The sequence below is a fragment of the Sus scrofa genome, chromosome 1, assembly GCF_054392235.1.
Source record: "Sus scrofa isolate SSC_HxYL_T2T_F1_AM1 chromosome 1, Sscrofa_HxYL_maternal_Yorkshire_Landrace_v2.0, whole genome shotgun sequence".
Lineage (NCBI taxonomy): Eukaryota > Metazoa > Chordata > Mammalia > Artiodactyla > Suidae > Sus > Sus scrofa.
The window spans coordinates 82045584-82056758 of record NC_139383.1 but is presented as its reverse complement, the minus strand read 5'-3'; the positions used below and the strand labels follow the sequence as shown (position 1 = coordinate 82056758).

At 36.7% G+C, this 11175-nt stretch overlaps 1 protein-coding gene across 2 annotated transcripts in view; it reads right to left on the bottom strand.

Moving 5' to 3' along the window:
* Nucleotides 1–1145: 1145 nt before the first annotated feature.
* The window catches only part of NT5DC1 (5'-nucleotidase domain containing 1), a 137678-nt gene continuing 127648 nt past the window's right edge, over nt 1146–11175 (bottom strand). For both annotated transcript variants that reach the window (XM_001928200.5, XM_084963568.1), the window contains 2 exons: nt 9591–9759; nt 1146–2762 (listed from right to left, as the gene is read on the bottom strand). In XM_001928200.5, the coding sequence (XP_001928235.2) occupies nt 2647–2762; nt 9591–9759 (285 nt within the window). In that variant the 3' untranslated portion in view covers nt 1146–2646. The remainder of the gene's footprint in view (nt 2763–9590; nt 9760–11175) is intronic.

Sequence of the window (11175 nt, the reverse complement as noted above, 5' to 3'; positions counted from 1 at the left end):
TGTGATATAAATCATATAAATTTATTCAATTTTTATTCAAACCATTTCACTAAAACTGTGTGTGTAGATATATAAGTGTAGACATATATATGTACATATATATATATATATATATATATATGTAATTGACCCCTGAGCAATGCAGGGATTAGGGGGTGCCAGTGCAGTTGAAAATCCAAGTATAACTTAGAGGTGGCCTTCTGTATCTGTGGTTCAGCATCCATGGATTCAATTCATTGTGGATAGTGTAGTACTGCAACTGCAGCATTTACTATTGAAAAAAATCCGAGTGTAAGTGGGCCCCACATGAGTTAAACCTGAGTTGTTCAAGGCTCAACTGTATATGCTTTAAATATATATAAAATTACTGTTGGAGATAAACATTAGAGGGGAGATAATACTTGATTTCAATTTACAGCTGAATACACTCAGAACTAATTGACTTAAGATTCCAATTCATGGTTGAGTTGAAGTTTCTGCTACCTCAATATTCCAAAGAATGTTCTGACAAACCATTTGTTTGACCACTGGGCCATTCAGATCTTTCCTTTGCTGATGAGACCAACAATAGCCACCCCTGAATTTATTTATAAGTATCCTTCAGGTGATGTTTGCCTGTATGCTAATATTAAGCTTAAGTCCTCTGTCCATTAACACAATTTTCCTGCTTTCTTATTTCATGAATTTTGTTAATACACAGTTTTCTTCTCTAATATCTTTTAAAAAATTTTTAATATACCATTTTTGATGATTATTATTTACTCTTCATGTTATAATTAGAAATACTGGCAATTTTAGTAACCAAAAATTTAAAAAGTCTAATTACAGTCCAACAGAAAAACATTCATCAGAAGCACTGACTGACTCTGCTAGAAAAGTGGGCAGAAACTTGGATATAAACTCTAACCTTCTCTTTTGACAAGATGAACAAAGGTGTGGTAATTTGTTCAGATTTCTTAGGTAGGTACATGTAAAAGTAGAACTAGAACTTCTAAACTCTAACAACATTTTTTCACTCCTCAGTGGCCAAAAAAATACACAATAACTTCTTATTGTGGAGTTCTCATTTTTTTCAATATTAACAACAGCAGTCTATAAGCATTTAAAGATGTATTATTCTGTGTCATTGATAAAATAAACATGTGTAAGGAAAAATAACTTTATTTTTAAAAGAAATCAAATGTCTATTGAAAGTATACACGAAACAGCATCTTTCATTTAAGCCTTAAGCTTGATAGTATGCTCTTTATCATACTCCAATGAGATTTTGGAATTCAATTTCAAAGATATTAACATTTATTAGTAGATATCAAAAAAGTTACTGACTTTGAGGAAAAAAAAAATTCAGTAACTGTTTACCTACCCTGAGATACTCATCCCCACAATATATTTGAGAACTGAGCATTTAAAAATTTAACAAAATATTTTTCTTTCCATTGCATCCATTAATAGGCTAAATTCTCTGCTACAATCCAAGTAAAATGGTAGTGACCAGTATGTTTTCTGATACTGTCCATAATGGACAAAGTAAAATTACAGCATAAGGAGTAGCCAGGAATTTATGTTGTAAACATTACCTAGGTCCAAACATCTTAACAAATAGCTACTAATAACTACATACAGCACTAAGAACACAAAAGCACTTTTTCTCAACTTTTTTTTTCATTATCACCCCCTTGCCCTATGAGAAAAATTAAATTTAATTAATAAATGTAACTGTAAATTACATTTCTCCCTAATGAAAGAAGTTAATACTAAGGAATAAGGTTTTACTGAGTAGGGTTGAAAATATGGAGGACCACAACCCGCTGCATTAAGATTTTTTTTCACCCCAAGAACCAATTTTTGTCCTTAAGGTGAATGAAAATGAAGTGAACAGACTTTAACATTAACAGGGAGGAAAAAACCCTAATGGGTAACACTGGAGGCGAACCTGTTGGCATCTTCAATCATCCCTGTCCCGTACAGCTGTGTGGTCTAGAAGACATCCTATTTCCTTGTTTTGGAAACCACAAAAATAGCATAAAACTTGATAATCCGGAAAAATAATCTCACTAGACTTGGTGTTCTTGACTATAGATTGAAACAGCAGGTGTAGATGAGTTATTCTTAATTCTGGCTGCATTTTCCTGGGATAAATATAAATACTCATTGCTCATCTGTATCCCCAATGTCTGGAGGTTGTGGTCTAGCCAGTGGCTCTTAACTTTCAGTGTGAATTACACTATTATTAAAACACAGGGTGCTGTGTCCATTCCCACAAGTCTGCGTTTCCATCAACTTTGCAGGTGTTGCTATGCTAGGGGTTTGGGGACCACACTGAGAACCACTGGTCTAGGCAAATGTGTAAATATGTATGTGTATATATATCTTTCTATATATTCCCAAGTAATTCTCATCTCAGAATTACTGGTATAGGAAATATTAATAAGATTCTTTTTGGTTCTAAGATAATGAGATTTTAATTAATGGGAGTTGTTGGGTATCAAGATGATCTCTATTGAAAGGAGACCCATTGAAAAACATCAATTTCTTGGTCACTTTACAATTTGTTCCTATAAAGCATTTTACAGTATTTTTTGAAAATTAACATTTTTACAGTATATTTGCTGCATATATAGTTCTTCAGTTTTTAGTTAAGATAGTTTATTTAGCTGTCAGCATCCCATCATTTAATAATACCAATGGAGGGTTTGGATAATAACCAGCCGTTTTTGAATTGTTTGAAGAGAACCTTGTAAATTTGTAGTCCAGGGGTAATTCTGGAAAAAAAAAAAAAAGATTACTCTGCAGATCTTAAAAGGCCTTTCATAAAGAAACAAATCAAGATTTGATACTCATTAATAATAAAATGTTTTTAGAGTTTCATAATAATTTTGTCCCCAGACAGGTTGCACCTAGAATGAGTATAGATGTCTTTCCCTATACAATTGACAGTAATATTTTCAAATTACATTTAGAGATACTGCAAATTATTTTCAGAGCTCTAATTGGTGAATAAACTCTTTTAATAACTCTCTACATAAAAGTTAACACCTAAAATAGGAACACTCATCTGATTTTAAAAAAAACTAAATATTTCTCAGGCTTTACTGAGATTATGTAACTGGTAAAGGAAAACTAATAATCTTCATAGCCCTTAGTAATAAGAGTTAGTAAGAATAATCTTTGAATGCTTTGCTAAATAAGAATTCTAATATGCACAATACGGCAACTTTCTCCATATGAAAAGCATTACACACACACACACACACACAAACACACAAGGGGAATGGGGGGAGAACATAAAACTCATACTTTATTGATGATGGGACACTGTGACATCTTCATATATATATCTCAAAAGCTAGCCTTCAGATATTTTCTTCCCAAATTTCTTCAAGGAACCATTACCAGAAATATTACAAGCGAAACATTATGATAATATGTCATGTAATGATATTCATTCCATACACAAATACTGGGCAGTAATCCTTATTTCGCAAATTTCACAAGTAAAACATCATTTGGTAGTAATGAGTATTCTGAAAATGATACTAACATAAAAATTATACTTTATATTAAATGTCAGTGAAAGTCATTAAGACCCAGACATAATCCTTATGAGGAAAAAACTAATGCTAAAGACTGAGGTGAAAGAACACTGCCTTTCCAAAGCCAGAGAAAGCTAAGACTGCTATAAACAGAAAAACATTCAGTATCAGGAAATTTCACTGGTCTTCACTGCTTTACTGCTTCAAGTCGGCTGGAGCATATTTTGAGCTACGCATTAAAAGGTATTGGAAAGCAAATTGATAAAACTGAATTTCAAAAACAGAGGCACCAAAATGATACAGGCTAAGAGTTGACCCAGCCACCTCTGTCTCTATCTTTCTTATGTACTTTCTTTTGTCTTTTTGCCTTTGCTAGGGCCGCTCCCGCATGGCATATGGAGGTTCCCAGGAGAGGTGGTCTAATTGGAGCTGTAGCCACCAGCTGACGCCAGAGCCACAGCAACACAGGATCCGAGCCGAGTCTGCGACCTACACCACAGCTCATGGCAATGCTGGATCCTTAACCCGCTGAGCAAGGCCAGGGATCGAACCTGCAACCTCATGGTTCCTAGTTGGATTTATTAACCACTAAGCCACGATGGGAACTCCATGTACTTTCTAAAGTAAATATAGCTATACCTATATAAATAGCCTCTAGCATATAAATAGAGAACCAAGTCTAGGAAATACCCATGAATAAAGAAACATTACACAAATACAAAAAGATTTTAAGAGACAAAGGGGGAGTAAAAGGTTTGTTTTTCATTTCCTATCTCATTTAAAGCAAAAATTTATTCTTTCTCCCGGCTAGCAGAAAAAATCTACTATAGTTAAGAACTCTGTGTCTGGAATAGCCGAACTGACATCAGATGACTGTTCCATTGAAATAAGGATCTCCAGATTGATTGGGGACTCTGCAAGGGGGAGACATCTGCATCTGTTTTTGAAAAGTCATTGTTGGGTGCTATTTGGAAGAAAGGAGAAAGGTAGACAAAGAACCAAATTCTTATTTACCACAATAGTGTTCTATTAATCTCTGGGTACTCAATACACCATAATATCAACCATATCATGTAATGATTAAATGAAGTGAACCAAAATGAAACAAACATTCTTAAAACAGTTAAGTTCAATGTAAAATAACACAGAAACAGAAGAACTCTTGGGACTTTCTAAAAAGATACTGACAGGATAATATTTATGTAAAGATTCTATCTTCACTATGTCAACACATCTAAAGCCGTGACCATCACACTATTTTTCAAATAAAATCAAAACTAAATATGTCATACCAACTCTCTCATTCCTTCCCTGCAAAAAAAATCTACTCGTTTGGCTTGTTTGACTACTGGTGAGTCCGACTAAGTATTTTCTCCTGAGAAAAGTTACAAGACAAAGGCTCTGCCAAGTTTTTTCCCAGGGTGCTGAGGAAGAAAACTGGAGAATGAAAATGGGACACACTGATGTCATTACTGCTTCTTTAAGGAGGAGTTATTATGCCAGAATATAGACTGGGGCTTATTTTTCCATTTGTTTTGGAGAATTAATTAACTACTTCATCTATTTAGCTATCTTATTTATTTATTTAATCATTTTTGGTTGTACCTGCAGCATATGGAAGTTCAGCCAGAGACTGAATCCGAGCCACAGCTGAGACTGGGTCATATACTGATATTCATTCCACACACAAATACTGGGCAGTAATTCTTACTTCACAAATTTCACAAGTAAAACATCATTTGGTAGTACTGAGTATTTTGAAAATGGTACCAACATAAAATTACACTTTATATTAAATGCCAGTGGCTGTGGCAACACTGGATCCTTATCCCACTGTGCCACCACAGAGACAATGCTGATCCTTCACCTGTGCTGCACAATAGCAGGAACTCCTGGAGAAATATTTAAATCCTGGAATAACGGAGATTCTCTTTTTTGGACTCTGACCATTTCACAACCGCATCCCATTGAGCAGTTTTTATCTAGGTACTTTAGAGTAATTCAGTGACTTCCACTATCACACAACCCTACTCTCACTACAAATGAGTCACTTTGAAAGGAAAAAAAAGAGTGACATATAAAAATTGAAAAAAATAGTTTAATTCTGAGCTGGTATCTCCTAGTTACAAGGTTCATTTCTTTAATAGGAAAATTGTACGTAAAAGGAGGAAATATGTTCTTTAATTTTATGTGTAAAGCATGGAACAAAATGAGAATGTTTTTTGGAAACTAGTGAGTTATTACATTTACTGACATACTGGATTTGGACACCGGCACAGAGGATGAACCTTTTAGAAGGATATGTATCTTAGGGTCATCATCATCATCCTACCAATAACTCAGGTAAATATCTTGCTTTACTTCCTCTCACATCCGTCTTTTGAGGGAAATATACCCAGTTTAAGGAAGTAGAATCTGAGGTTCAAAAAAAGTAGACCTCCACTTCTGAATTAGAGCTGACACAACCATAAAAGCTGAGTATAATAAAAACATCAGAGTGAAGTCACCGGAGAGAGAGAGCTAAAGAGGCAACTAAGGCCCGAGGACAGACAACTGAACAAGCAGCTGTGAAGTGAGCCAAGGTTCTGTCACAGCTTTATCCTTTAGGCACCTGAATTTCAGCTGGGGGTGGGGCAGGGACAGTTACTAGCAGCAGAAAAACTGGAAGAGATTTTGGCAGTCTTGAGAGGCTACTGAGACAAAAATTGAGGGGCTAGAATGTGCAATAAAGGAAGGGTGGAGGACTGGACTATGGACCCAAGCCCTTCACCAAATGCTTAAGGGAACTTCAGGAAACTAAGAAGTAAGCAGAAACCTACTTCTCTGTAAAGCACAGTGGATTTGGGATTAAGCTCTGACCTGAGAGAAGAGAGGATGAATACCTCTGACTCTCAGCGATAATATTTTTTTCTTTTTCTTTCTTTTTAGGGCCACAACTGTGGCATATGGAAGTTCCCAGGCTAGGGTTCCAATCGGAGCTGCAGCTAAGGCCCATACCACAGTCATAGCAATGCTGGATCCTTAACCCACTGAATGAGGCCAGGGATCGAACTCACAACCTCATGGTTTCTAGTCAGATTCGTTAACCACTGAGCCACAACAGGAACTCCTTTTATTTTATTCTTTAATGATTTCTTTACTGGGTATAGAATTCCATCAAGACCAACAGCCATTTTTTTCCCAGCAATTTATAGACAACATTGTACTGTCTTTGGCTGCTTTTGTTTCTGGGAGAAGTCAGATGTCAATCTCTCATTCCTATGCCATATTTATTCCTTTGAAATCAAGCTGTCTTTAATCTCTGATTGCTTTAATATTTCTTAATTATCTTGTTTTTATCATTTAACTTTGTGATTTCCTTTTATTTTGTTTCAGTTCTTTAGGCTTTTTAAACCTTTGGCTTGTTTCCTTTCATTGTTTTTGCAAAGTTGGCAGCTACTGCTTTTGGCTTATTCTCTCATCTTCTAAGATTCTAATAATTATATAGAATCTTATTCCTTCTCATTATATCTCCTGTGACTCTTAGTTCCTCTTTGGTATTTTCCATGCTTTTTTCTCTTTGGGCTTCATTCTGGATATTCTCTTTTGGCCTAGTTCCCAGTACATTAATTCACTTTTCCTGTGCCTAGCCAACCATTAACTTCTTAATTTTGATCTTTTTAATGTTTCAGTTTTAGATTTTCTATTTTTTAAATAGTTTTTGTATGTCTACCAAATTTTTCATTCCTTTTGTCTCTGTACTTGGTTATTTTGTTAGTGTCTCTTATCCTTGGGTGCCTGGTTATTTTTCATTAAGTGCTAAAACCTTCTATTAATTGTTTTTTGAAATAAGTTGGGGAAGTTCTCGTAGAGTGCAGTGGGTTAAGGATTGGGCATTGCTGCAGCTATGGCACGGGCCAAACTCATGGCATGGGTTCACATGCCATGAGTGCGGCCAAAAAAAAAAAAAAAAAAAAAAAAATTTTTGAGGAGTTCCCGTCGTGGTGCAGTGGTTAATGAATCCGACTAGGAACCATGAGGTTGCAGGTTCGATCCCTGGCCTTGTTCAGTGGGTTAAGGATCCGGCATTGCCGTAAGCTGTGGTGTAGGTCGCAGACTCGGCTCGGATCCTGCGTTGCTGTGGCTCTGGCGTAGGCCGGCAGCTACAGCTCTGATTTGATCCCTAGCCTGGGAACCTCCATATGCTGCAGGAGCGGCCCTAGAAAAGGCAAAAAGACAAAAAAAAAAAAAAAAAAAAAAGAATGATGTTATTTTCCTCAAAAGAGAATGGTCATTGATTTTTACCAGGTACCTTAGGGCATTAACAATCTAAAATCTTCTCAATCAAACTTTAGGGATTCAGCTGATTATTATTACTATTACTTTGTCTTTTTAGGGCTGCATCTGCAGCATATGGAGGTTCCCAGGCTAGGGGTCAAATTGGAGCTACAGCTGTTGGCCTTATACCACAGCCACAGCAATGCCAGATCCGAGCCGCATCTGCGACCTACACTACAGCTCATGGCAACGCCGGATCCTTAACCCACTGAGCGAGGGCAGGGATTGAATCTGCGTCCTCATGGATACTAGTCAGATTCGTTTCTGCTAAGCCACAATGGGACCTCTGGGATTCAGCTGATTTAAAGCTGAGCTTCATTTCCTGTGAATGCCTATTTCTAATTCATCCTTACTTTAAAGTGACTTCCTTCAGCGACTCAACACAGATTGAAGAATTCACCAGGCCCACCCCTCCTTTGGCTGGCCCTACCCTCCATTTTCTATCCCTGTAGATTCATGAAACTACAGAAAAGGTCCATTCACTTCTTTGGGTACCTCCCCCTCCAACATCTTCTTTAATTTTTTAGCTATTATTTTACTTTTTATTTTTTTTTAAATTATTGGAGTATATTTGACTTACAATGCCACATTAATTTCAGGTGCACAGCAAAGTGAATCAGTTACACTTATATATGTTTTATATATATATATATCTCCATTTTTTCCCCATATAGGCTATTACAAACTATTGAGTAAATTTCCCTGTGCTATACAGTAGGTTCTTATTGATTATTTTATACAGTAGTCCATATATATTATTCTCACCCTCCCAATTCCTCCCTACCTCCCACAGTTTCCCCTATGGTAACCCTGAGATTGATTTTGAAATCTGTGAGTTTGTTTCTGTTGTCTTAAGTTCTTTAGTATTGTTTTTTTTTTATTAGATTCCACATGTAAGTGGTATCATAGGATATTTGTCTTTGTCTGACTGACTTCACTCTGTATGATAATCTCTAGGTTCATCCATGTTGTTGCAAGTGGTGTTATTTCAGTTTTCTTTTTTATGGCTGAGTAATATTCCATTGTATATGTGTACCACATCTTCCTTATCCATTCATCTGTTGATAGACATTTAGGTTGCTTTCATGTCTTGGCGATTGTAAATAGTGCTGCAGTGAACTTGGCAGGGGGGGGGTTTTCTCTGGATATATGCCCAAGAATGGGTTTGCTGGATCATCTATTTAGCCTTTTAAGGAACCTCCACGGTGTTCCCCATAGTGGCTGTATCAATTTACATTCTCACCAACAGGGTAGGAGAGTTCCCTTTTTTCCATACCCTCTTCAGCATTTATTGTTTGTAGATTTTTGATGATGGCCATTCTGACTGGTGTGAGGTGATATCCCACCATAGCTTTGACCTACATTTCACTAATAATTTGAGCATCCTTTCATGTGTTTTTTGGCCATGGGTGCCCTCTTTTGAGTTAGCAAACAGGGGAAAAGCAGCCCCCAAAGTGAGGTTCACCTTACTTGGCCTCCTTAATATCCTGTCCTGATCATGGTCCCCTATCTCTCTATCCTGTGAATCCAGGAGGACTTACAACAAACTTGTCTAGCATCGGTAGTCAGCTCCAGCAAACAGGTAGGTCCTAATTACTTATATACTGCCATACCTAGGTGATCCCCACCCCCAAATCTAATACATGTCATGGGAAAATTTTCTTCTTTTAAAGAATTCTAGTACTTCAGGTCATTACCGTCCAGTAACAGATAAAGCGTTTTAAGTATTTTCCCCCTTACCTGCTATTGCTTCAATACTTGGGATTGCAATAGTGCTGTAAGCACTGATTCTCTTACAAGACCATGTATAAACCAAGGAATCTTTTGTATTTTCCAGTCCAGAAACTGAATCGATAAAAAAAGAGCCCCATTTTTTAGATAATGCATTCAGAGGCTTTGCCTTCGGTCCCTGAAATAAGAAACAGAATAATGAAAGTGATTAATTAGGGTTCAACTTCACTGTAAGTCCCCCCCCCCAACTAAGTAAACCAAAACAGAGAAACAATGTATGCACTTCATTTCAACTTGAACCAGATGGTACACTATATCAAAAGTAAAACAAATCTTAGTAGTCCTTCAAAAACACTCCCCCTTTTTCATCCTTCGGGGCCTGACGTGGAGGCCACCCAGGATGTTTTCCTTGACTCCTCACACTTAGGCTGGATCAGCTCTCTCCCTCCATTTTCTCACACTCTTGAGTTTATCCCTAATGCAGTACTTCTCATGCCGTCTTGCAGTTATACTATTTACTGCTTGCCCTGGACATTTTGGAGAAGCAAAGAGTTCCATATGCCTTTAGATTCATGACTCTTTGTGCTGGAACTCATTCTGTGAAGCAAGATGAAAATAAGGTTTTGAGACGATGGTGTCTGGAAATTATTTAGCAAAAATCTATTTGGATTTCACCAAAAGGTATTTCAGAACAGTATGGACTATGAATATCTATGCTTCTGTGTATATATTTAGGGTGAATATAAATATAATTTCTCAAGGTTTAAAGAGAAATCTATAGGGTAACTTTATTTAGTTCACTGTTTTTTCTAAAATAATGAGTCTGAGAAGAAATGACTCATCTCACACACACTATATGCAGATAATGGTTCTGCAAACAGAGTGGTAGAATCTAGGCAGCATATTATTCCTTTGAAAGGAGGAAAACAGACCTATTTACTGTTTCTGGTTCAATGTAATGTGGATGTCTGTCTAAATATCTGTATCCTTTCAAAATTCATACGTTCAAATCCTAACCCCCAAGAGGACAGAATTATGAGGTGAGGGCTTTAAAAGGTGGTTAGGTCATGAGGCTGGAACCCTCGTGAATGGGATTAGTGTCCTTATAAAAAAGACCCTGGAGAGAGAGCTTTTTCCTTCTGTATTGTGAGGGTTCAGGGAGAAGATGATGGTCTATGAAGAAGTTAGCCTCACCAGACCCTCGATCAGTTACCACCATGATCCTGGACTTCCCAGCCTCTAGAACTGGGAGAAATACATGTTTACTGTTTATAAGCTAGACAATCTATGGTATTTTGTAAAAGCAGCCAGAATGGACAGATGCTCATTTTTGTTCATTCTGCGGTTGAAGTTTTTAATGATTCATTTTTTCTCAAATATAAAATACATAAATACTAACTAAAACAATCATGTCATTTCTTGAATATATCCACAAGGAGCACTTATCTCCATTAAGCCTTTATATCTTATAGCTATCATTCTGTAAGAGTAAGTGTTCTCACCAAGTTTCCATCTTCTCTTTTTTGCTAGTCTCTCTTCCTTAGACAGTGGCATTCCAATAGTACTCACTTATCCTATCTTCCAGATACCGCTT